The sequence below is a fragment of the Budorcas taxicolor genome, chromosome 10, assembly GCF_023091745.1.
Source record: "Budorcas taxicolor isolate Tak-1 chromosome 10, Takin1.1, whole genome shotgun sequence".
Classification (NCBI taxonomy): domain Eukaryota; kingdom Metazoa; phylum Chordata; class Mammalia; order Artiodactyla; family Bovidae; genus Budorcas; species Budorcas taxicolor.
In genome coordinates, this window is record NC_068919.1 from 7670821 (window position 1) to 7698578 (window position 27758).

The 27758-nt window shown below is 44.5% G+C and overlaps 1 protein-coding gene across 1 annotated transcript in view; it reads left to right on the plus strand.

Annotated features, from left to right (window-relative positions):
- The window catches only part of SV2C (synaptic vesicle glycoprotein 2C), a 161766-nt gene that overhangs the window by 49597 nt on the left and 84411 nt on the right, over positions 1–27758 (plus strand). The window contains exons 2-3 of the mRNA XM_052646763.1: positions 4801–4981; positions 18707–18858. Coding sequence (XP_052502723.1) covers positions 4801–4981; positions 18707–18858 — 333 coding nt within the window. The remainder of the gene's footprint in view (positions 1–4800; positions 4982–18706; positions 18859–27758) is intronic.

The following is a 27758-nucleotide window of genomic DNA, read 5'->3' on the forward strand; positions in this document are numbered from 1 at the left end:
AGACCTGAATGCGACTGCTGGCCTCTCTCAGCCTCAGTGCCCCCACCTGTAAAATGGACTAAAATACTTTTACATTCTGTCGGTAGCCTCATGAGAAGCGGTGGCCAGGGAAGGCTGGTCCGTGTGGAGAGCTTATCCCGCCTCTCAATCTTCAAGGGCTCCCTGTCTCAGCACAGTGAAGACAAGTGGGGTCCTGAAGGCGAGGCAGCCATCCAGAGCCGTTCCACCCTTATTCACATCTCTCCCCCTCAAGTGTGTGCCTCTGCTAATATTCAGAGGTTTCGGCTTTAATTAGATCACATGATCGAAACATGGCTCTCCGAGTTGCGCTGCTTGTCTGGAATAAACTGTTGGGTAGGCGTCATCCTGTCTGTAGCGTGCCCAGTGGAAGTCTAGCTACAGTTGGTCTAATTACCAGTAGTAATCCAGTGTAGACACCAAAGATTATTGTTATGTTTGGATCTGAAACATATTTTTAGTCAAAGTCAGACTGAGATGCTATTTTTTTTTTTTCTCTAAACTTGTCACTTGTTGGAGGAATTTAATACCACGTTGAAATTTTTCTTATCCTTCAGAGTCCTCTCAGATGTTCCGTTCTCAGCAAAACCTTTTCAGAGGCCACAGTCAGAATTAGTGGCCACCCCCGCCCCTCTGCCCCAGTCACCCCTCCCCCCGGAACACACGCCTCACAGCGGGGCTCACTGGGTAATGGGCCTGGGTCTCCCTCACTGAATGACAAGCTCCTTAAGCCATCTCGATGGAGTAAACGCGGAGTTCAGGGCCTCCAGCCCAGTTCCTGAGGGCACTTTCTGTCTGGCCGTGTGTCCTCAGGAGGCTGTGGACGGTCTTGCTCCGGGTGCCCCTCTCTGTACTGGCCCTGGGCAGTGAGCTTGGGGGCGGGGGTCAGTTCTGTGAAATAATGGATGTGAAACTGTCTCTTTTCTCTCCTGGCTTAGAGTAGGCATCAGAGGAAGATTCGCCAAGTTTTCCTTCCCTAAGGTCAAGGATCATGACTTATAAATCCATGTATTTCTAGCCTTCTGGAAAAGTCATACATAGTGGGTGCGCTCTGTAAATTCTTTAAAATTGTATTGAATAGCTTCTCATTTAGGGAAATTGGGTGTATTTATTTTAGGCATAGAAATAATAGAGATGGAGAAATAACTGTCTGTTTTTCCCCTATTAGCTGATAGCGAATGCTCTTCTGAAATATATGAAATGTGTTTTGAAGAAGTAATTAAAATCCTGACAGAGATTTATTTCTGGTTTGCTTAAGCTTAAAAATCTGAAAGATTTTTAAGAAAGACTAGATATGATAAATGCTGCATGGGGGTTGGGGGGGAAGAAAACCTGTATTTAACAAACAATTCCTACAGGATATCCATTTTGTATATTTATATGTATGAGCTTTCTGGAAGAATTGGAAAAAAATTACTAATGGTTACCTTTGGGAAGAGGATCAAGGATTAAGGAGAAGAAGACTTTTATTTTCATTTTATAATTTTCTGTGTGGCTTGAATTATTGGCCATGGGGCATACTTGAGTTAAAAAAAGTATATAGATAGATAGATATCTGGGGGAATTGAAAAATGGGCCATTTTTCTTTTTTATATATTAAAATCTCTCATAAGTATTATCTTTAAATTTTATTTGCAAGGGGCTTAAGTACAGGGTGCTAATAATAAATGAGGATTTCCTGTCCCTTGTCAAGTTACTAAGCCGTCTCCTTTGCAGCAATGAGCTCTTAGCCTTTACTACCCCTGAGGTTTAAAAAGCTCCCAGGTGGGGCTATGTCCTTGCACTCCTGCTGAGGAGAGAAATGTAGCATCTGATTGTGAGCCCTGAAAATGCTAGAATCATCACTCTGTAATGCTCTAATCTGGTTTAGGGAGGATGCAGCTGCAAGGGATGGCCCAGAAGGGGATGACAGGACATGGAGACCCGCCCAGCAGGACCATCATCCATCCTGCACTGGAAAAGCGAGGGGGTTACAGCTCCTTCAGAGCATGGCGCAGGAGCCTACTCATTTTGGGCTTCCCAGGAGGCACTAGTGGTAAAGAACCTGCCTGCCAGTGCTGGAGACATAAGAGATGCAGGTTCCATCCCTGGATCAGGAAGATTCCTCTGGAGGAGGAAATGGCAACCCACTCCAGTATTCTTGCCTGGAGAATCCCAGGAACAGAGGAGCCTGGAGGGCTGCAGTTCATGGGGTTGCAAAGAGTTGAATATGACTGAAGTGACTTAGCATGCCTGCGCTGCTCTTCGTAGCAAGAACTTGGATTTTCCTTTTTGCTCTAGGAGCACCCAGCTATTGGCAGCATCAAGTCCCTTACCTCCCCCACCAAGGGTCGGGGATGTACCCGTCTGGAGTACCTGAGAGTAAGCAGTGCATCCCAGGTCACATACTCGGGTGGGACGAAGCAGCACGTCCCCCAAGCTCCCGTCTGTCATTTTCCACTACCCAAGGCTTAACTCTAATTCTATGAGGGTGGCATCCAGGGAAAAGGAACCTCTGAGACTTTTGAGGTACCATGTTCAATTTTAGATGTTACCTCCACACAAGAGCCTGGACAAACTGGGATGTTTTCCCAGGAGGGCAGCCAGGAGGGTTAAAGGAATCATCACCACGTTGTACAAAGAGACGGATTGGGATGTAGGCAGCACTCACTTCTCTGTGGTTAGATCATTAATGTCCCTGTACGTCAGCTTCCTACCAATGAATGGTGTTCCCATAGTACTCACCTCAAAGGGTAGAGAGGATTATGTAAGTTAATTCACACCAAAGTTTAGAACTGGTAAGGGTTCCACAAGTGCCAGTGGCCATTTTTTGTTCCTGGGGCCAGCGCTACAAGAAAGAGTCCCAAGTCTTTAGATGGCAACAGCCACGGGCTGCTCCTGGTCGATGCAGCTCACTTTCTGACCTGTAGGCATTTCTAAAGACAGACATTATTATCAAGCAGCTTGCATGCATGCGTGCTAAGTCACTTTAGTCACGTCCAACTCTTTGCGACCCTATGGACTGTAGCCCGCCAGGCTCCTCTGTCCATGGAATTCTCCAGGCAAGAATACTGGAGTGCGTTGCCATGCCCTCCTCCAGGGGATCTTCCCAACCCAGGGATCGAACCCGCGTCTCTTATGTCTCCTGCACTGGCAAGCAGGTTCTTTCGTTCAAGTACAACCTGGGAAGTCCGTCAAGCAGCTTAGCTTACTGATTAGTCTTCTGAGAGGCGCGAGTGGTAAATTCAAGCCTCTTAGGCTGTAAGTAAGAGATATGCCCTGTATTCATTTTCCTGGGTGAATCTGCTCTTGGGATCCCTGTGCCTTGTGCTGATACATTCTTTAAATTGCCTTCTCGACATGCATTGGGCCTCATGATATGAGTAATCTCTTTATTGAGGAGGATGGTCTTTTTATGGTCAGCCACATAGTACAGAGAAAAGTAGGCCATCCCTGCCCAGGCAAAGGATATTCACCCATCTCCTTTCAGCACCCCAGCGTCTTATTGTATAATTGGTCCAACATTCACCTTCCCTGTAGCTGTCTAGACTCTATCTGCAGAGCAGCGTCTGCATGTCATTGATGTGGGCTCACCAGACTTTGCCAAGTGCTCTCCTTCTGGGTCTCATATTAATTTATTAACTGTTCGCAAATGAATTCCTGTGAATGTTTAAGGAGGATATTTCCCTAACTAACCTAAAGCAATAAATAAGGTAGTGTTTTCTCAGTTTGTAACCTAGGTGCTGTTGGGCACCTTAAACACTTGTTTGAGAAGGGACTAGTCGAATGGTGCTTTGGTGAAGCAAAGGAAAAAAGCGGAATTGAGTAAAAGACGTAGTGGGCAGCTTTTGTAAAGCCAAAACTCTCATTTATTAATTATGCCATTTCCCCTAGACCTTGCATACCCTTTTGGAAACCTTCTAAAAAATAACATTTGCCATACCTAATATTATATCATCCTGTGAAAGACTCTGGACAGAGTTTATGAGGGCTTGGTTTTTTAGAAGAAGCAAGTGAATTGGAAAATTCAGCTGTTTACTCAATGATACCAAGAGGGGCATCTATTTAACTCTTGATTTTTCCATTTGTTTCCTTTATGAAAGCAAAGCCAACCATGGTGAGTTGAACAACCCCAAACCATAAACAGCGATTTTCCTTCTGCCTAAGCTCCTGACGCCAAGAAAAAGTTTTTCTTTTCTGAGCAGGATTTGGGAGAGACCATTTTGAGATTAACTCTTGTAAACTTACCTTCCCTAACATCCCTTCCTTTCAAGGAAGGGCCAGGGTTTTCAGGAGAACCAGAGAGAAAGAACCCATGAAATCTTCTAGAAGTTTCCTAGGAGTCTGGCTGTGGCCCAGGTCATCTGCTGCAGCGCAGGCTTGAAGCAGGCTGGAGGATCCATTTTGACCTGGGAGCCCTTGACTCAGTCTCCCATCTTGGCCTTGCTGTGGTGCTAAGCTGGGCATTTGGACCAAAGGTGACACAGCCATGAATCAAATTGTGGAGTTGTTCTCTATGGGGACTCCTTAGGCCTGCCCACTGGGGGGGCCCCTCCCCACAAGGCTGGGGAGAACGTGACCGTCTCATCTTCCGCCCTTGCCATCACCGATGGCAGCGCGCGGAAACCCCCAGAGCTTGTTTTCCAACTTGAAATCGGACTCATGGATCCTGGAGAATCTATTTGTAAAGGAGCGTCTCCCCCACGCAGAATTCTAGAACGTCTCCTGTCGCTCGTTCACTTGCTGCTCCGAGCGTCGTTCCTGCCCACTCTGACGTGTTTCCTTGTTTTCTGTGTGTTGCAGGCAGCATAGTGTACCTCGGCATGATGGTGGGGGCATTCTTCTGGGGAGGCCTGGCAGACAAAGTGGGACGGAAGCAGTCCCTTCTGATTTGCATGTCTATCAACGGATTCTTTGCCTTCCTGTCTTCATTTGTCCAAGGTTACGGCTTCTTTCTCTTCTGTCGCTTGCTTTCTGGATTCGGGTAAGGTTTTTCTCTTTCGGATTTTGTAGTAATGTGTTTATTCTACATAAAGACATCATGTACATGTTTTCCACTCTAGAGCCTCTCATTACCAAAAAATTATCCCTTAATGCATTTCCTTTCCCATCTTTGTGTCAGCCTTAGGAGCCATAATGCTGGTTCTTAGAAATATAATTATCAACCTTTAAATCCAGAAGAGAAGGGAATACGCATCTGTGTTCCCGTGGCTGATTTTTTTAGTGTTTTATGTCTAGGAAATGGGTGTTGTTTTCAAAGGAATGCTGTATCTGTGGCAGTGCACATTTATAAGTGGATTTTTTTTCCTTCTAAAAATGTAAGCCAGGAATAGCTCTAGTCCTACCTATTATGAACTAATTAAAGGTTTGAACCATTCAACTATGCTCTTAAATCCAAGATGAGAGAGTCTCAAGTAAATATTGTTTAATTGATCTTTGGTAACTGCAGGAGACCGCCTGCAATGCAGGAGATCTGGGTTTGATCCCTGGGTCAGGAGGATCCCCTGGAGAAGGAAGTGACAACACCCTCCACAGAGGAGCCCAGCAGGCTACAGTCTGTGGGGTTGCAGCAAGTTGCAACATGACTTGGCAACTAAACCACCAATAGCATATTTAACTAAGTGGGAAGCCTGCTTCATGAGATGCAATAGGTTCTTTTTATAAGCTCCTGACTTCTGTTGTGCTATTGACAAGTACAGGGGCATAGTATAGCCAATGGTTAGTCATTTTTGTTAAAGAACTTGAAGCACTCATTACTAGCTTAAGCAAATCCACAGCTTAGGAAAACCCAATACCTCAATTAGGAGAGTCCAAGAAACTCTGCTTGAATAGGAAAAAAACAAAATAGTGCAAATATAAAATTTCTAATTCATGCTTAAGAACTCTGTTTTCATTAGAGATGTTGTTTCTGAGGGAGTCTAGCATAAGATGAATCTATAAGAAAAATGAATGAAGAAAGGGGAGGAATCTGTGCTGGGTTATGAATTTGAGAACTCGATCAGTTGTGGTTGATGATGTTGGTCACCACACAGCAAAGCCCGGTTTTGCCCGAAGAGAAGGTCAAAAGGCTGCAGCCCATCTCTCTTAATTACATATAGTAGTACTTTAAAATCAGAGCTAAGATTGGCAGGAATATAAGGCATCAAAAAGAAATACTATGTAAGTGGGTTATTTTAAGAGTACAAAGGTTTCCCCGTGCAGACTAATGGTTCACTTTCATAATTCATTCAAAACACTTTTTTATATTGTTTTCTGCCACAAGATTTGTTCACATATTGAGATTGGTGGATCCACAGATTTTTCCGATGTTCTTTTTTTTTATCTTCTGGAACCTCTTCGGTGCTACATTCTACACATAGGATGTGTGTGCATGCGCAGTTGCTCAGTCGTGTCCAGCTCTTTGCGACCCCATGGACTGTAGCCAGCCGGGCTCCTCTGTCCATGGGATTTTCCAGGCAAGGAGACTGGAGTGGATTGCCATTTCCTACTGCAGGGGATCTTCCCGACCCAGAGATCAAACCCATGTCGCTTGCATCTCCTGCTTTGACATATTCTTCACATAGGGGGCACTTGGCAAATGTGTGACTAAGTGCCAGGAATCTCAGGAGTTTTCCTTAGAGTGACGACACTGCAGTAAAGCAGGAGGGTTGGAAAGTTTGGGAAAGTGTGAAAATATTTTTTTCTTGGAGAAAAATGATCAGAATCAATCATTTGCTTTGTACTGATGGGGAAGGAGGGCTTTTCCTTAGCAGAGGGGACGCTTGGTGCTCAAGGCTGTGTGAGACTGGCTGCACGTGTCGTCTGTGGGGAGGATTTCTGGGTCATGAATTCAGGGGGCTGCAGCCAACCCAGTGCTGAGTGAACTGAGATACCTGAGGAGAAGCAGGTGCGATTAAAGCTGCTTATTAAAGGACCTTCTCAGGGTCCATGGGATAAGACATTCTTGCCACAGGAGAACTTCCTCCTGCTGTTTCTTTTACGTACATAAGACCACTAGCCTGTCAGGAGAAGCCTAACAACCCAAGTTCTGAACTTTCTAGTCCTTTCCATTCACAACCTTATCCAGAAAATATCAACAGTATCCATAGACTCAAAAGTACCTGACCAGGTTTGGATGATTATGGCGATTTTCATTGCCAGTCTAGATGAAGACATGGGCAACTCCATTGACTGCAGAGAAGAGGGCAATTCTGGTGGCTGTAGCATACTCCAGACTAAGGGACTGTCCAGAAGCTAATTCAGGGGCAGCACAGAGACAGAGACGGCTTGGGTATATTCATGACATCATTTGCTTCTTTGTTGCCGACACATCATTTTTCAACCAGCAGCTCAGGGCTGCAGACCTCTAAATAAGATAATTTACCTGGCAAAGCATAGACTGTGCATTGCTAATTCAGCTACACTCTATCAATTGTGCTCCGAGAGACTAGTGCACTGTATGCCTTTGCAAAGTGGGCACAGAATGGGGAGTCCAGAAATTCAAGTCCACCCTAGCCCCGGCCTTACTGTGAGCCCTTGGGAAAGTCCCCTGGGCCCTCCAGCCTGCTGCTGCTTTTGTGAAAGGGCGATAATAGTGCTTTCCATCCTACCTTTGAGTATGAGGATCAAGTGAGATTGCATGTTGAATCTTGCCTCAGAGTGACAGCAGTCGAGAGGGGAAAAGAGTCTTCTTTCTGACTTTGATTCCAAGAGGGAAACAGAAAAGACTAATCATGGGCAAAGACTTGGAAGAAAGCAGGCAAGTAAAATGGAGCGTCCCTGCTCTCCAGAACAGGTGGAGAGTCCCTCAGCTGGGAATGGGGCTTGCGAGGAAGCCATGTGAGCTTCCTCACCTGGGCCCAGGCAGCGAAACACTCAGGACCTTGTAGGATCCAGCAGCTGAGGTGACCTGAGAAACACAGCTGTTAAGGGAAGTGAAGAAATCGGTCTGTCTTCCTTGGCTGAGTTTGGGGCCTTGTTGCCTTCTCCTAACATGTGGAGAGCTGCCCTGATGACAGAGGGGTTGTCTTGGCAGAGAGGGTTCATCTGGACACTCTCAGCTGAGTCTCTATGTTCTCCAATTCCATTCCAACTCAAAAACGAAACTCTTTCACACCTGCTCTACTCCTGAAACCTTGGAGGACCTTTCACAGTTATCGATGAGACCTGGCCCCTAAATGCTTCCTGTCTGGTTGGAGACGGAAGGCACACAGACAGCCCTCCCATTGTTGTTCAGTCGTGTCTGACTCTCTGCGACCCCATGGACTGCAGCACACCAGGCTTCCCTCTCCTTCACCATCTCCCAGAGCTTGCTCAAACTCAGGTCCATTGAGTCAGTGATGCCATCTAACCATTTCGTCCTCTGTTGTCCCTTTCTCCTCCTGCCCTCAATCTTTCTTGGCATCAGGTCTTTTCCAATAAGTCAGTTCTTCGCATCAGGTGGCCAAAGTATTGGAGCTTCAGCCTCAGCATTAGTCCTTCCAATGAATGTTCAGGGTTGATTTCCTTTAGGATGGACTGGTTTGATCTCCTTGCTGTCCAACGGACTCTCAAGAGTCTTCTCCAGCACCCAAGTTCAAAAGCACTCCCATTCTCTGTCTGCTAAGAACTAGTCAGTGTCCTTTGTGGGGCAGCAGCAAGGAATGTGGGAGACTCATAGATGAGGAGAAAATGGCAACAAAACTGTGAATGAAAAACCAGTTTCTGCATGAAGGCTCTTCTTGTTTTAAGGTGTGTGATGTTCAAACCCTTTCCATGTCCATCACTTACGCACTGAAAACATAAGCAGCTGAGGTTTTGACAGTCCTTTGATTTAAACATTGTTAGTTAAAACTTGAGTCAAAGAAGTAAGACTTTGATCCCAGAGACCTTAAATAGGAGATCTTGTTATTTCTATGCACTAGGCAGCTCCCTTATCCACATCTGATCTGGTTTTAAATTGAAGAGAACTCGGTGAACAAGGAAGGAAAATTTCAGAATGTTGGCACTTTTTTTCTGTTGTGGAACTCTGGTGCTCAGACCCTGCAATGCTCCATGCATTTCCCAGGAGCATCACTCTTACTATCCTTTCAGCTTCACAGGGTCTTCTTCCTAGGCCCTCAGAATTCACAACCTCAGACCACCTCTCCCAGTGACTCTCACCACAGACCCCTGGTTGGTCTTTTTGGTTGCACTGATCAATGCACCAAAATATTTGCTTCTTATGTGTTTATGTCTTTCCTCCACCAGCATGTAAATTCCAAGAGGGCAGAGATCGACAGGATAGGTCTGTCTACCCTTTATTGCTTAATCATAGGAAGTTTAATAAAGTCTTACTTGGTCTGTGTTAGGGGAAGAGTTCTCAATTAAATGACCAAAAGTTTAACTTGCATCATAGAAACAAAAAGGCATGGCCCTCAGTCAATTTCCAGACTTGAGCCAGTTTACAGACCCAGAACCCCTTGAATGAAGGGGAGACCCTAGTACATTGCTAGAAGTTTATGCTGTTCATCTTTCCTCCAGCCTTCCCCCAAAGGACCTGTGCCTTTTACCAGGGTAACTGCATGAGAGAAAAGGAAATAATCGACTTTTCAGAGCTTACTAGGCACTGGCTCTGAACTGACATTAATTCCAGGAGACCCAAAATGTCACTGTGGTTCACCACTCAGAGTTAGGACTTACAAAGGTCAGGTGTTCAATGGAGTTTGATCTCAGATCCATCTCACAGTGAGTGCAGGAGGTCCCTGAATCCATCCTGTGGTCACTTCCCAGTTCCAGAATACGTAATTGGAATGGACAGAGCAACTGATAGGATCTCCACATTGGTATGGTGCCTGTCCACCAGTTCCTCACACTGGGCCTTTCAGAGGAGGAGGCAAATTTCTGGGTCACAGTCCAGACCCCTCATTTCACAAGTTAAGGTTCAGTGATGGAACCAGGAGTAACACAGCCAGGACTTAAGTTGCAGTGAAGTCCTTTTGAACTAGCCACTCTGTTAACAGGCAAACTGTGCATTCTGAATCCAAGGTTAAGATGCCTTTGTGTTGCTTTTATTGCAAGAGCCACAGCCTTCCTCTTGCCCTATCTTATTTTGTTCTGAGGCATCATCAGCAGGACTGTGTTATATTCCTGTTCTGCATATAAAGGAGCCTGACGGCTGGGTTTGTGATAGATGTGCTTTCCTCTGTTCACCACACTAAGTCATGAGTGTATTTTCTTAGAAACATAAATGTGTCCGGGTGCCAAATTCTGCATGACTTTACATGTTCGTTCAGCACAAGGCACACTCTTCCTGCCAGGGACAGCGGTGCTTTATGGGAAGGAGGAGTAGGGCATCAGCAGTTATTCGTCTGTCTGTCAGTTTCCTAAGTGAGTCTCACATCAGGGAACAGACATTTCCCTCTCCTCTTTTGTTACAGAAAATTAGAAAGATGGGAAGTGGAGTTGACACCATTGATTCATTTTCATTTGCCCAGAATTAAATTATTTGTTTCCAGTCACTGTTAATTATGAGAATGAGAATGCTTCAGATGCCAGGCAATGTCAGAGTTGGGAGCGTCTTGCTGAAGGCCTGGCACCGCTAAGCGTAAAGGTCAGGAGAAAACTATACCAGCAACAGAAATTAAAATGAAATTTCAGTGTCTGTGTATGGTAGGAGAATGACTGGCCATTTCTCCCTCTGCAAATGGAGCCTCATAAATGCATCCTTCATAGCTAAACAGTATCCATCCATTCACTGATATCAATCCATTGTTGTAAAGGTACAATAACCAGAATACCCTGACTTGATAGAAATGATCACCACTGACTGAAATTCCTCAAACTATGTAGAACCTCATTTATGTTCAGAACATTTCTAAAATAACTGAGTATGCAAAAATATCCTGCCTTTTTGAAATTAGAATGTTGAGGCATGGATAGATTGACTTCCATGTGTTCAGTAGACTCCCAGGTCTTCTGAGTTTTAGTCTAATTCCAAACTGTAAGGTTATACCTCCTGCATTGGAAAAATGCAGAACTGTTTAAAAATTTTCAACTTTTAAACATGTTATATCAAACACCTATATAGTAGTTGCTCTATTGAGAGATGCTGTGTTAAGTACTTTATAAATATTGATTCATTAAAGCCTCATGGTTACCCTATGAGGAAGATAATATTTGTGCTACCCATTTTATAGATGAGAAAGATGAGGCACAGAGAGGCTAATGGTAAAATCATACCCAGGCAGTCTGGCTCCATGCTTATAATCACCAGGCCTGTGTTGTCTCAGATTCATTGAGAAATGTCTGTGATTTCATACCACACGATGTCTGATACATGACAGACACCAAATAAACATTTTGAACAGATCAGTTCAAGATTTCTGACCCAAAGAATTGGAATGGAAAGACTGTTTCCAATATGGAAGATGAGGCAACAGACTAAATTATCTTTAATCCAAAAATAATTGCAAACTCAAGTGATAAACAGTGAGCCAGTGTTTTCCTAGGCCTGTGCAGTCCAGCAGGCCATATGTAGCCACCAAGCATATGAAATGTGGCCAAATTTAGATGTGCTTGTAAGGTATGAAATACGTAGCACTGGATTCCAAAGCCTTAATACATGCAAAAGAGTATAAAATATCTCATTAATAATTTTTATATTGAGTACATGTTAAAATGATAGTATTTGGATACATTGGGTTAAATGAATATTTATTAAAAGTAACTGCAGCCTTGTTTTAATATCTTTTCTAGAACATTCAAAATTTTATACATACTTCACATGGTATTTCCATTGGGAAGCACTGTCTTAATGCCTTGTATGAGAATTTCCAACAACAGTGGACCATTCAGACACACTTTATTTCCCTGTATACCTTTTGGCGAAAGAACTATGGATTCCAAAGGAGAAAGAAGTAACAGAGGAAAAGTGCTCCCAAAGTCATGACATATAATTATGAAAAATTAGCCACATGCACTTTTAAGAACTGACTCTGTGAGCTCCTTGAGGGTAGGGATATGTATTCTTCGTGCCTGTCCCTCCAGCAACTTGGCCCAGATCTTGGCTGGGTGAGGGGCTGCATGGTGGGGGGGATGATGGATGGATTGGTAAATGGCAGGTGAGTGGGAGACTGAGGAGAAATGGGTGATTAGATATATACAGCAAGTGACCGGAAAAGGCTGTGTGTCTTTCTTCATCACTTCTTACAGATCATCCTAACGGTCATCACCATCTTTGTTCATGACATCATTTAGGTGCCATGGGGCGGCATGCTTCCAGCTGTCTCAATAGTGAGATGATTTTTCTTCCAAGACAGCATGAGGATTCTGATCTCTGAATACACCTTCTCCCTCATGGCAGCAGGTCTGCTGCTGTGGATATGCAGATCTGTTTAGGTTTGAGGGGCTTTGCGTGCATGCTGCTTTGCTAAGTTGCTTCAGTCGTGTCCAACCCTGTAGCCTGCCAGGCTCCTCTGTCCATGGGATTCTTCAGGCAAGAATACCGGAGTGGGTTGCCATGCCCTTCTCCAGGGGATTTTCCCGACCCAGGCATTGAACCAGCATCTCCCGAATTGGCAGGCAGATTCTTTACCACTAGCTGCTGCCTGCAGTTCTGTTTAGGTTTGACAGGCTTAGGGCACCAATATGATTGCAAACAAGGGCTAGGGGAGTTGAAATTATGTTTTCTTAGAAACACAACGTTTACTCAGATTATATGTTTGCATCTCCATATTCTCAAAATAGTCAAGTTTAAGCTGCGGCTTTGCAGATGGGAAGACTAAAGCTACCCTAACCCCCCACGCTTTAGCACCAAAGCTGGGCATGAGGGATCCTTATTCCTAATTTGATGATTGGTTTTGTTACCAGGAAACATTCTTTTCCTGTCTCTATCTTGATTACTCACAGTAGACACATGCCTTCTAATCAATACAGCAATCTCATTTTCTGTGCCAACCTAGCCTGTCCATAGATGTTAGATCTGTGTTCTTTCATCTAAGCCTCTGAGCAGCCTCCCCTTTGATACTCTGTTACTTTCATGAAAAGGAAGTCCATCTTTGGAGTTGCTGCTTTAGTTGTTTACTTCTGGGTCCAGTTGAAAACACAATGAATTGGTTCTGAATTGCTGTCCGACTTGCCTGGCAGTTCAGTGTCTTCTTTCTTTTTTTGGTTGCTGATGCTGAGCAAAGATTAAAAGGATATTTTTCATGCGAATTATTTGTGATTGTGATTCCTGGCATAGACTACAGCATTGATTAGTCATTTTTATAAACCCATAATGCTTGTTGTAATAAAGCCACCAGAGTCAGCTCTTGGTGGATTTTGGCACCTGCTTACTATCTGTATGGAACACATGACTTTACAATGCTTATTCAACTTCCTGCTTAATTACATTCTCGTGTAATACCTCATTTCCCAATGGAAAGGGGAGTTTGAGGAACGGCCCTGGCCGGCAATCACATGGTGAAGTTAGAAAGAATAAAATTACTCATTGTTATCAATACGTGCTCACTGAAGCATTAAAGCAAAACAGAATTATTCAATTCTGTTGACAGGAAGTCATCATTCTATAATTTCTCCCCTGAGCATCATACTTCAAGCCGTTTTAAGTATAACTGGCCCTTTTGTGTACAACCTCCTCCTTTCACCATAGAAACGTCCTCCTCATCTTCTCAATAGCCAGCATACATCCGAGTGACAAGGTACAGAGACAGATGTAATCCACCACAAAGGTGTCATCGAGGCTGGAGTGATGTGAGGTGTGGCTGTGAAATGTGCAGACTTCAATCAGTCAGGCTTCCCAGTTTTTCAGGGAGGTTTGTGGAGACAGGAATGTTTGGCCTTCTCCTTCTTCCCACTTTGCTAAACTCATTCAGTTTACATGTCTCGTGTTTCCAGCACAGAAATTGTGTCTGTAAAGCTGATACAAGTCTTTGCCTTATACCATATCTCATTTGTGAATTTGTCTTAGTTTACTGAGGAAAATATGTTTTATGACATTTACTTGATGCCTAATGTGGAGTATTGCGAAAAGTATTGCAGAGCTTTTGAGGGGCATGTTGAGTGTGTTCCCACACTTGAGTGCACACACACATGCAATGAGGTACTGGAGGGGTCCCAACTTATTCTAGTGATGAGTTTTAATACAGATTTTTTTTTGCTTTCTTTATATTTCTGTAATTAAAGTTGTAAACACCTAACATTAATAGTACTTAGGGAAAATAGCTCCAACTCTGAAATTCCACATGCCAACATTCTGTTTCATCAGTGTCAATTCAATTATTTTGAATCTGGCTAATCTTCCACCCATAAAAGAATGTGCATTTCAATTACTATTCCCTTTGTGCCTCCCACTACCATGGACAATGAAGATATGGTCCTTGATGGGAGCTAATAAAATAGACTTAATATCCTATGGTGAGAAAAATTCTTTATAAACCACCCTGATCTCATTGTTTCATTTGTGTAAATATTCTGTCAAAAATGAAATTGTGAGCACATTTCAACAGTAGCTAATTGATCAGTAGATAATGAACAATAAAGAGGTCTCCCTGTTAACTGTATTTAGACATTTACTGCCTATCTGCTATGTAAAAGATAACCACGGTATGCCTTATATCCTGGCTGTCTAAAGTATCATATTTCCTCTATTACGTCCCCATGGCAAGAGTTTCTCAACCTCAGCACTATTGATATTGGCAGCTGGATAAGTCTTTGTTATGAGGGGCTGCTGTGAATATGATAGGGTTTTTAGCAGCATGCCTGGACTCTGCCCACAATGTGCCAGGGGCAACCCCTGAGCTGTGATAACTAAAAATATCTCCAGACATTGTCAAATGTCTGCTGGGAGAGGGGCACAAAGTCAACCCTATTTAGTAACCATAGAGAATTTGAGAAACTTCATTCAGATATGTTTCTCCCTTCAAGTGTTCTCAGAAATTATATCTTAGTACAATAAAACAAATAAGGAGATATATTAGCCCCTCATACAAAATAGTGAGGTAGAATAGTAATAGGGAGCTTTTAAAATAAGATTTGTTGGTGGAGGGTGATGACTAAGACATAGAGTAATTCACGAACTCTTTTCGGGCTCTGCTGCTCTCAGAACTGCCATGCCAGCACCCCCAGCTTCCGGTCGTGTTGGCCCAGGACATAAGGTGTATGTTTCCACTCACTGGAGATGTTAGGCCATCACAGCAGCTTACTCCTCCCCTCCATCATCAGAGAGTCTTGGGGCAATTCGTTTCTTCCGAGTAAACACTTAGTGCATGTCCAGTAGGCCAAATAAGGGGGATTCAAAGATGAATATGTTATAGTCTTCACCTTCCAAGAGCCTTTGGTCTAGTGTAAACAACATGTAAGCACTCTGATTGGCTATGAAACACCAGGAACAGTTAATATTATGGCACACTGCAATGTACTGTATTGTGTTTTCTCTGCTTGAAGGATATCACCATATGATGAGGAGTTAATGTTTTTCCCAAAATAGATGATCAGCTCACAATAAGAAATGTGAATGCTTGGATTGTTTTTTAGGTCTCTGAGTCTGAAGGACTTTGTAAGGGATTTAAATAGATTCCCTCCCTCCTCCTTCAAACTCACTTAGCCCTTGATTTTAGAATTCCTTGTGGTCTGCTTTACAAACATTGAGAGACATCCATGCAAAAAAAAAAAAGATTCCAAAAGCAAAAAAAAAAAAAAAAAAATCTTGAAAAAGAGGCATTGAATTAAAATCAGAAGGATTGTTTAAAAGCCCCTAAAGTTGGCATTCTTTTATGCAACAGTAATAAAACTAACAGGCAAGTCTCCCACTTGCGTTGGTAGCCACCTGGAGTATATTCATCTTGGTTCAGAGCAACCTGGCATCTCCTGACACACAACTGTGCCTTCCTGAAGTGAGTTCACCACTCATACACACGGAGTGTCCAGAATCCCGATGAAACATTAATTAGGATGTTACAAATCAGTAAAAACTGAGGCTCTTCCTTTGCATTGAAAAGTGAAGACACAGATTAGGGACCTGGGACTTTATGGTGCAGAGAAACAGATTCCTCACATCAAATGACAAAAGGGACAGCGTTAAATTATTTATGACATAGATGTTTTATTTCCCATTAAAACTGTGTGTTGTAAGGGAACCATTGCAAATCTGTTTGAAACACTGTTGAATTTTTAAATTCAGCTAGCTGTCCACGCATGGTGTGAAGTCCTCAGGAAGCCAGACAGAGAACTGTGTGAGTTTCTGTGGTGTGGTTTATAGCCAGCTCTGACTGGCCATCGTATACATCTGTTTCTTGTTTGGGGGTCTGGTTGATAGACTTGGTGCTGGCTGGCTACCCTTGATGTGATGGCTCTGAGTTGCCATGTGCTACGTCTGAAATCACATGGAATCACACTCACAGAGATTTTAGGTAGAACCGTCACATTCAAGGCCCGGAGGAACAGATACAGATGCTCTAAGTTAGTGATTTTTAAACTCTTTGAACAGTAGGTCTTACTAAGAGCACATATATATATGAGTATACATGCAGTTATGGGTTTCCCCAGTGACTCAGCAGTAAAGAATCTGCCTGCAATGCAGGAGCCGCAGGAAACATAGGTTCAGTCCCTGGCTTGGGAAGAGCCCCTGAAAGAGGGCAAGGCAGTCCACTCCATTATTCTTGCCTGGAGAATCCCATGGATTCTAGGAACCTAGTGGGCTGTAGTCCTTAGGGTCGCAAAGAATCAGACAGAACTGAAGCAACTTAGCACACATGCATATATATAGATATATATTGAATATATATTTATACTCACACATCTACACATATGAATATAAATTACTATAAATGTTTATTGTGAATGAAATGCATGAAATGATACTTATTACTTGAATGTCACTCAAATATTTCATGTCTATTTCAATTTTAAAAATGCTGTTGACATTTGCTAAATTAATTTTGTAGCCTGTGGATTGAAAAGCACTATTCTAGGTGGTCTGCACATATCCAGCCACAGATGACTACCACATTACTGTAAACAGGGGCAGACTCATGAAATGGTGCCATACGTACCAGTTGGTGCAGAGTGACATTATCAACTCCGTGGTTCATAGGTACATCTGCTGCAGATTGTGGCCTTTCTCTTAATTGCATTTGCTAAGATCACTGTCAGTATTTCTTCATCATATTAAAGGCACTCAGGAAATCAGTTATTGCTAAATGAATAAATACAAGCGTCATTCCTTGACATCAAATTTACTTGAAATGTCAATAGCAATTTTCCTTACAGAAATATGAACATAAAGGAATCAGTACATATTTGAACAACTGTATATCGCTAGATGTTGTCTTTACAACTTGCTTATATATTGAGGGCTTCCCTGATAACTCAGTTGGTGAAGAATCCGCCTGCGATGCAGGAGACTCCGGTTCAATTCCTGGGTCAGGAAGATCCCTGGAGAAGGGACAGGCTACCCAGTCCAGTATTCTTGGGCTTCCTTTGTGGCTCAGCTGGTAAAGAATCTGCCTGCAATGTGGGAGACCTGGGTTCGATCCCTGTGTTGGGAAGATCCCCTGGAGAAGGGAAAGGCTACCCACTCCAGTATTCTGGCCTGGGTTGCAAAGAGTCGGACACGACTGAGCGACTTTCATTTTCACTATATTGTGGCACACTTAAAAAAAATAATTATGTTAAGAATTCACATATTGTTTAGAATGATAGTAATTATTTCCCATACTACCTTACTTTCTTAGACAGTGTCTTAAATTTTGTGGGGTCAAGGCCAAGTTGACCTTCTGATGAGATCTATGGCCCATCTCCCTAGAATGAACAAAATTTTGATTCCATAGACCCTCATTTGAGAACCTTAACCTGAGAAGAGGTCACTGTTCATACCCTCTATCCAGAGATCAGTGTCTCTTAAAATCACCTTGACTGGAAGGAAGCATTGCACTGTTGGTATCTAAACCAGCAGCTCTTTATGTGGTTGTCCCAGTGCCCCTTTCACACACACTCATTCAGCAGTACCTGCTGGATCAGGATCAGAGCCAGTCTAGGCAGCAGTCCTGTGGGTCCTATGTTAACATATCCCTCAGACAGGGCTGTAGGACCAACGCTGTGGAGTGGTATCAGTTGCAATCAGCCCTCTAGAGGTGTTTGAATCTCTTTCCAAAGTCCCCATGTCATGGACAAGACATAATCATAATATATATATATATTTTTTTTAATGTGTTAATTAAAGTATTTCCTAGATCATACCAAATATTGTGCTTTTTGATAAACACGATGCAGAACATCAACAAGAAATAGAAAGTCCATGGAGATCTTAAGCTAAGCGCTCTATATAAAGCACATGAGTAGGGCACCACTCCCACCTTTTGGTAAGGTAGTTTAATTGCAGGTTCAAGTTTGGGGAGGATAATAAACCTATTTTGAACACGCTGTGTGCTTATTTGCTCAGTCGGGTCCGACTCTTTGCAGCCTCATGGACTGTAGCCGCCAAGCTCCTCTGTCCACGGGGATTCTCTAGGCAAGAATACTGTAGTGGGTTGCCATGCCCCACTCCAGGAGATCTTCCCAAGGCAGGGATTGAACCCTGGTCTCCCGCATTGCAGGCGGATTCTTTACCGTCTGAGCCACTATAAAAGTTACTAAGTTGTAGAAAATGTGCCTTCCTTGGCACGCTGGAAAAGAGAGCGTGTGCTAATAGAGCTTGCTTTAGCTGTGCCCTTCGTGTTTCACACTGGCTGCACGAGCCCTGGCATCACATGCCGTCCCTACCTCTTGGCAGGATTGGAGGAGCCATCCCCGCCGTGTTCTCCTACTTTGCGGAGGTGCTGGCCCGAGAGAAGCGGGGTGAGCATCTGAGCTGGCTCTGCATGTTCTGGATGATCGGCGGCATCTACGCCTCGGCCGTGGCCTGGGCCATCATCCCGCACTACGGTAAGAAGCCGGCCTTGCCCCAGCCGGGCGGTCCCCTTGTCTTGTTTCAGCTTCTGTTTGCACCCGTTCCCCCTCTTGTCAGTGCTGCTTTGAGAACAGTGCCATCATCATGCCTGTCCCTTTTGTGATGTCTAGGAGCCGCATCCCCAACCCCTTATAGACCTGTATGAGGTAGGACTGTGCCAGCGATCCTTTGGGAAGACTTTTCATTTTGCTCTTTTCAGTGTCTCCACTTTGCTTTGTTCCCTTTGTGCTGTCAGCATGGGGTCCCGTGTAAGTGGAGGTGAAAGGATGCACAGATCATAGCCTATAAGGCAGCTTGACTTACGGTGGTTCTTGGGCTCCTCACGCGTGTGAGACACTGCGAGTACCTTGACTCATCTCCTCTCGGCTTAGCCCACGGCTCAGCCCATGGCAGCCTCACCTCTTCCAGAAGCTCAGAGCTGGGATGGGAGCAGGGAGAGCCCCGTTTCCTTAAGGACCATCAGTTTGCAGAGCCTCAGAGGTGACTCTACAGCCCTCCACAGCTCCCCTCCTCAGGCTTCCCTGAGTACTCACTGTTCTGCCACCTCAGGACACCTGAAGGTTTCGTGTTTCTGAGCAGCGCTCACGCCGTCAGAAGCCACAGCTCCCGGGTGCTTCACCCATAAACCACGAAATGCCGGGAGAGGTTAACAGAATCTAGGAATTGAATTCGATATAGAAGGAGAGGGAAAGGTACCTGTTCCGGCTATATTTATGTGCGTAGGATGTGTGTATATGAGTGTGTGTGCATGTGTGTATGAGTGTGCATGTGTGTGTGCGTGTGTATATGAGTGTGTGTGCATGTGTGTATGAGTGTGTGTGTGCGAGTGCGTGTGCATGTGTGCATGAGTGCATGTGCATGTGTGTATATGAGTGTGTGTGCATGTGTGTGTGTGTATGAGTGTATGTGCATGAGTGCGTGTGCATGTGTGTGTATGAGTGTGTGCGTGTGTGTGTGTGAGAGCAGGATGAAGCTGACAAAGCATTAATACTGGATATATTTAAACCACCATGGCTTCAAAACCTCACTCTTTGTTCTATCTGAAATCTCAAAAAATTAGATTTCAAAAATTTACTATTTGCTCATTTTCTATGTTTCTGCCTTTTTTAAAAAAAAGAACAGAGCAACTTTTCATTATAAAGTGTGGTTCTGTTAGGAAACAAATTTAAGTGAATTTAACTCATTGCTAAAATCAAAGACAAGATGGACTTCAAGGTTCAGATGCATTGTGATTTGTTTTCCAAAACAAAGCTTTGGAATTTACTGAGCCTTAAAATTCATGTTGTCACACTCATCCTTTTAATAAACCTGGAAAGTTATATGCAAACCAAAGCTTTATTTAACAACACAAGTACCAAAAAAAAAAGAACACCCACAAGACTTAAGAAATTAGTTACTGGTCCCGAAGAGAACTTTTCTTTGTCAAACATTTTAGTGTGATAGGTTTCTCATTTTTAAACTCTTCAGTCACTTTTGGGCCAGTGATGGCCTCATTCAGGCCATTACCCATATCCACCATGAAATGAGGCTTGTCTGTTCATATCTATCATGAGGCTTGCCTTCTGCCACCATCTGAGGAATTAAGGAGATTCTCCTCCTTCATCTGGGTCCTAAGGACCTCAGCCATGCTCAGAACTTCCCCTGTATGGCAGCATCCAGCACCCACCCCACTCAGCTTGCTATTCCAAATGGAATAGTCACTTAGCTACCACATAAGGAATTGTTTCTTAGGAAATATTTATCAGGAGACAAAAAGGAGATGAAGGACCTGGGCAGAGTCCAGCTGTACCCAGCAATGCCCCTAGAACCGCTGTTAAATCATATTCAGCTTTTGTGCAAAGTGAAATAAGCTGGCGGGTCTGGGTGGCCCCAGCTGCAGCCTCACTGGCAGTGTCTGCCAGGGACTCGTGCAGAGCACAGCCTGGCACCTGGGCCCCTTCTGAGGCCAGCATGCTCTGCGTCTCAGCCTCTGGTGGCGGCACAGCCCCTTAACTGCCGGCTTCACTGCCCCCACCCCCGCCCCGCCCCGGCCCCCAGTCCTCCCTTCCCACCGTGCCTCAACCTCAGAACGCCTCCTGCTGGCCTCCCTCAGCTCATAGCTCAGGCTGGCCTCTGTCGTCTGTGCGTATTTACTGGGCCTGGACATGACTGCTTTTGGTTTTGATTTTGTTTCCTCACTTCCTCACTCACTCCAGATTCTTGCCTTTCACACATTCCTGCCCTTGACCTTGAATAGCCCTTGGAGGGCTCCAGGTTTTGCCTCAACTGTCCGTGGCTGAACTATGAAAAATGAGCATGATCCCCACCTTTTTCTTCCACAAGCACACATAAAATGTTCTTATTTAGAGGCGAAAAGTCCCCTGAGATCATATGTAGCTAGAAAGAGGGAGGTTGTGAACCATAAACAATGCGTGAAAAGTTACAAAGACAATCACAATACAGCAGAATCAAAAGGATCTGAGGCCAACAGTACTTTCTGTATTGAAGGAACCAATAATGACCTGGTTAAGAAATTAGTAACAAAAAATTAAAACCTTATGCCCAAGTTTTACTGAAGGTTTTCCATGGCCAGAGGTGTGTCCAAAAAAGAGGAAAAGAAAAACCCAGCCAATTACTGTTGTTAATCCTGGGTCTGTGTTAGAATCAACAGGGGAGAGTTTTTAAAATACCCTTGCTGAGTTCATTTTATACTCTTGCAGCTTGAAGAGTTTTTTCTTTTTTTTTTTCAAAATAAGAGTTAAGTTTTAAAAGTCCCATGCTGAAGCTTCTGGGGGTGATGGGGATGTTCTGTATCTTGATGGGGATGGGTTTTAAGAGCACGTGTGTGTTCAGTCACTTAGTCGTGTCCTACTCTTTGCAACCCCATGGACTACAGCCCTGCAGGCTCCTCTGTCCATGGGATTGTCCAGGCAGCAATACTGGAGTGAGTTGCTGTTTCCTCCTCCAGGGGATCTTCCTGACACGGGGATCGAACCCACATCTCCCGCATTGGCAGGCGGACTCTTTACCATATGAACCATCTGGGAAGCCCAGGTTTCATTAAGCTGGGTGCTCTAGATTTGTGCATGTCATTATATGGTGGTTACACTTCTTCATAAGCACTTTCTAATGGAAGTTTACCACTTCCCCCACGCACTGAAAATACCCATGCTTGGATCCTACCCCAAATCAACTGAGTCAGATTCTCTGGGACGGGGACTCGGCATATCTCCTTTTTAACAAGCCCAGGTGGTTCTCGCATGCAGTCAGGTTTGAGATTTGTCAGCCCTGTACCTCTCTCGGTGGGTGATGCCAGAGCCCCTGGGACTGCCTCGTGTGTATACAGGTGTGAATTGGAACAAAGAGTGAGCCTGACCTGTGTGCTTGACTTACTCAGTTGGTGTTGGAGTTTTAATATTGTTGGTTTCATCCAGGATAAAGGACTTTTTCATACTTCCGGTTCAGAATCACACTTTAAAGGTAACTTTAACGTGTGTCTTTCCGATGACACATCTTTTTACTTTACTTAAAAATGACCAAGGGTTAAAAGTCCATCCACTTTCCCTGCAGCCTCTGAGAAAATAAGCAGCTTTCTGTTTTCCCTCTGAAATTCTGCAGGGTATAAATGGTGCCATGACCCACAGAAAAAACAGGGGCATAGGGATCCTTGTCCCTGCCTCCTCTTTCATTTGGGGGACCTCTGACCACTGCCACCTGTACAGTGGATTGAATTTCCCCCTGGCAGGGAAGGCAGTCAGGGCAGAATAAAGCGACCCAGAGTCATGTACTGGCCTTTCCCATGCTGGTAATAAGATTTGCTCTGAAGGAAAGAATTTAGTAATTGGCATCACATGGCAAGATTGTCAAGGGATAAATGATACGTATAGTCATGGGGAACGCAGTCAGGCTTGTATTTCTGGACGTCACCTTTCTGCATTTGTGGCAGAGCAGTCCGTGCACAAAACCTGAGCCCGAGGCCATGAGGCCTGAATTCTGATTCCCGACAAGCTTCTGAAGCAAAGTCGACCTTGAGCTGGTCACTTGGGATGTTGGAACTTGGAGGGACTCTTAGGAAGACAGACACAACCTCCAGAAAGGATGTTTGAATGGCTACCAGGGTGGGCAAGTTGAGATATAGGCTGTGCCAGGTGTTGCTCACAGACCTCGGATCCACCTGGCCCGCAGCCGAGGCTGAGTTTCCATACCAGCATCAGAGGACGGTGTACTGTGTGTTCCCTGGAGACAGATGGTTGCTAGCACCTGAAGGTTCTGAAGAGATGTTAGGAGGCAGAGTACAGGATGTCATCACTCCAGGCAGCTTTCCTGCCACCATCTCCCTGGGACCAGCGCCTTCCAGCCAGGAACTTTGGGACTTTTTCAACCTGTGGCAAAGAGCAGTCCCCACAAAGCTAGGGAGGGGGTAGAAGACCCTGCCCAGAAGGAAATGCCCTGGCCTCAAAGCTCAGGTGCCCAGAGCAGCTGAGAGCAGGTGTTAGAAAGTTTGGTTCCTCTTGACCCACACCTCTTTCCAAACCTCTGACTTCTGACCTGCAGTGGATACTGGCTTCCGATTCACAAAAGAACAAGCGCGGTGTTTGAGAGCAGATGGAAGAGATGCAAAGGCTGTCATGTCGTGCAGCCTTTCTCCCCTTCCCCACACCCCCTCTCAATTAGGACACATCAGCATTGAATGCAAGCCCTGATGCCTTAAGGAGAAAATGGGACAGGGAGCTGAATCCTGGGTCCTTTCCCTCCTTGGCTGAGAGCTTTCATTGCGTCCCAGGCTTTGGAGTCATCGCAGGGTTGCTGCACTTTCTGCTCCATTAAACTCTCTGTCGTCATTTTCTTTTATATTTGTGTGCGTGTCAGATGAGGTGCTGTCCCCTGCCCAGATGCCTGACAGTGCACAGCAAGGGATTCAGTTAGCTAAGTGAGAAGGCTATCAGTTCAGCACGAAGCGCCTCAGCTCTTAAAGCGTATGGCACCCAGGCTGTGCTCAGCACTGGAGCATCTCTACCGCCCCCAAGCCAGCCCTTTGCTGCAGACCTCAGGGACCAAGCTGGGGATGCCCACAAAGCCCAAACCCCACGCAGCCCTCCCCTTCCAGCTATAGTGTGGTGTCTGGGCTTAAAAACACACATAGTCCTGAGGTTGTCTGAATTATCAAGATGTCTTCTACTTCCTTTAGTTACAAGAAATGTGAAGCTAATGCATTTCTTCCCCCGAATAGTGAAACTGGGCTGAAGGTAGGAGGGGATAGTCTAATAGCTGTCTGGTTGATGAATGAAACAGGGAGGGCCGTGTACATTTTGTGCACAAGAAGGAAGGCACTGCAGCGCACAGCAAGAGACAACGGTGAAAGCTGATTATTGAGTCTTAGCCCCGCCGCTTCTAGGTGTGTGAGCTTTGTCAAGCTTTTCAGTCCCCCCAGTCCCGTTTCCTAAGTCAGCATTTGGGGACTCAGTGAAATGATCATGTTAGAACACCTAGTTTAACTAGTGTTCAAAAGTGGTAGCTGTTACTGCTATCAGGTTCATATCCTATATGGGAAACCTGGACTTTGTCAACATAGCCCAGTGTGAGCTCGGAGTTACAGGAAAGAGGGAAAATGAGCTAAAATGTGTAAACCTTGCCTAGAGAGTGAGATCAGGGGAAGCAGAGAGGAGAAAAAATGAGGAAAAATGTAAAGATAATGAGAGAGAATCAAGGAATAAACAATACCATAGAATCTTGATAACCTGAAGCCCAGTGAATCAGAATCTTCCATCCACGTGTTTGTTGGATGAATTAATAACCAAAGGGCACATCCCATATAAAGATCCATTGTAAAGGCATGGTGCCACTGCCCAGGTATGTGGCACAAGAGCTGATGGCCCTTACCTGCTGGCATGCATCACTAGCTGACCTGTGCATTACGTGGACATCCCGGAGCCAAGCTCCGTCTCAGTAGCGAGGTCTCCTGTGCTCTGGACGCAGGCAGGCAGCATGGGCTGACCTAAGACAGGCCCTGGCTCCAAGCCATCTCTGCCGCTCTTCCAGCTTTGTCACCTTTAGGACGCTTACTTAGGCTCTCTGACTCTCAGTGGCCTCATCTATAAAATGGGCAAAATACCCTTACAGGGTGCTGTACTAAAGGACTGTATACAAAAAGTGGTTACTTAGCACAGGGCTTGACACAAGTGCTCGTCAAGTGTAGCCTTCTTTCCGTAAATGGGGCTGAAGTTGAGCTAAGGGAGGAAGGAGGAACTGGGATATTAACAAGAGTTGTTTTCTTTGCAAGATGCAATCCTTAGGGGTACCACCTGTGGTTAGAAAATCATAGTTACCAACATGTGTCATAGACAAGGTGTCCCAGGCCCTCACTCAGATAAGGTGCTTAGCACAGACTAACGTGTGTCAGAAGGAGAATCCGAGCCCATATGAAGGTGGGTACAGTTAGGGCTGGGTTTCCCCGGTGGCTCAGTGGTAAAGAACCCGCCTGCCAATGCAGGAGACTCGGGTTCGATCCCTGGGTTAGGAAGATCCCCTAGAGAAAGAAATGGCAACCCACTCCAGTATTCTTGCCTGGAGAATCCCATGGACAGAGGTCCATGGAGTCGCAGAGTTGGACACGACATAGCAACTAAACAAACAACAGTTAGGGCTAGTGTGACCCTTATATGTCAGTTTCAGAAAATGTAGGTGCAAGGCTGTAGCAAGCCTCAGACAGGTGAGCCCTTGGTAGCATTTCAGTGGGCCAGACTTCCCCCATCCTCAGATCACAGTTGACTAGACCCCTGGGTTTCTCCCCAAAGCTGGAATATGAACCCCAGCCTGACTAGCAGAATGTCTTCCACAAATCCTGGAGAACGTGGTCTCTGGTAGGGATCATAGCACCTATATCTACAATAAATAAAGACAGAAATGTTGATATATTTACTATAGATAGAGGTTTATCCTGCAAGAGCTGTTGATATTAGGGTTTGCCTTGAAATGGAATAACAAGTACTTTTTATAGTATAAAAATTAGTTTAAGAAATTAATGGCAATACCAAATGTTAGTGAATATGCAAAGAAATCTCATGTCCCATCTGTTGCTGGTGGGAGCACAAAATAGTGCCCCATGCTGTAAAGTAATTTGGAGTTTTCTTAAAAAACAACAACAACAACAACAACAACAAAAACAGACACACCTAACGTACAACTGACAGCTGTCCTCCTGAGCATTTGTCCCAGAAAAATGGAAATGTATGTCCTCACAAACACTTGTGCGTGCTTATTTAGGACAGTTTTATTTGTAATAGCCCCAAACTGGAAACAACCAAAATGTCTGCAATGCAATACCATAGAGTTCTACTCAGCAATAAAAGCAAATGAACAGTTAATATAGCAGCTAGGAGAGACCTCAAGGGCATTTTGTGAGTGAAAAAAAAAAAAACCTCAAAAGATATCCTTACATAACATTCTAGACATGACAAAGAGATGGAGAACAGTTTAGTGATTGGTTGGTGGGACTAGGGGTGACAGGGAGAAGGGAAGGGGGTATGACTGGTAATGGAGTAGCCTCCAGAGATCTTTGTACTGATGGATTAATGTTTTGAATGCAAGTGGGTATGTAAGTCCACACATGTGATAAAATGACAAAGACCTATACACATACTCCACTGTGAGTGTCCTGCTTTTTAACAACAGCTGTTTAAGATCTTTATTTCTGAGCACCGAGAGAGACAGAGTGAAGAAGGGATCCTGGGATCTCTCTGGACTACCTATGCAACTTTCTGTGATTCTAATTCAAAATAAAAAGTAGAAAACAAAATTAATTGAAGGGCATCTCCACATTTATCACCTTATTTATTCTAATAATCTTGGGAACAAAAGCAGCAGTAAGTGTCATTCTCATCTTTGGAATGGAGAGCCTGCTGCACAGAAAATTTGTCATTTCCCAAAGTGACACAGAAAATGGAAGATTAGGAATTAGAACCAGCCTTCTGATTCTCATTTCTTCAAAATGTTCTCCAGACATGACAAAACTAAGGTGTGTCCTCGAAGAGCAACACAGAGGGTAATTTGGAAGCATTTGTGTGGTCCCTACAACGTGTGTTTATGGCCCATATGGCAGCCATCCGTCACCTCATGTATCTGAGGGATGTATCTCAGCTCTTGCTGAGCACTCTAAGCGCTAAGCCCTCATCATTTGCATGAGAAAAACTGACCACACCCAGAATTCTGTGATTATAAAAATTGCCTTACTGAAGATATCGTAAGAAACCGTCTTAAGAGGCTTTTACATCACACACTTTCTATCCCAGTTCACAACCCCCCATTTGAATTTGTGTTTCCTTCCAAGGTTATCTTGTGTCTTCTCTCTCCCCCTTCCCACACAGCAAGCAGCTTCACGGGCTTCTGTCTCCTCCCCCAGGAACCTAACTGTGCGGCCCACCCCACTCTTCTTTCTTACGGAGAAAAATTCAGCCCTGCCCAGCTTCTAGCTCCAAACGTGGAAACTCGCATCTACTGCTCTGCTTGGGCCGCCATAACAAAATACCATTAACTAGGTGGCTTACACTACAAAACTGTATTTTCTCACAGTTCTGAAAGCTGGGGAATCCAAGACCAAGTGGCTGATCAGTTTAGTTTCTGGCTGAGGGTTCTCTTTCTGGCTGTCTTCTTGCTGTGTCCTCATGAGGAAGAGAGAGAGAGATCTCTGTCTTCCTCTTCTTCCATCCAACTAGGGCCCTACTCTTACAGCCTCACTTAACCTTAAGTACTTCATAAAGATCCCGTCCAGATACAGTCACATTGGGAGTTAGGGTTGTAGCTCTGAATTTTGGGGAGGTACAGTTCAGTCCACAGCAGCACACCTTGTGCTCTTAGCAAAGGGCTTTCCAGCCATCAAAAGCACCCCTGCTTTGAAGGC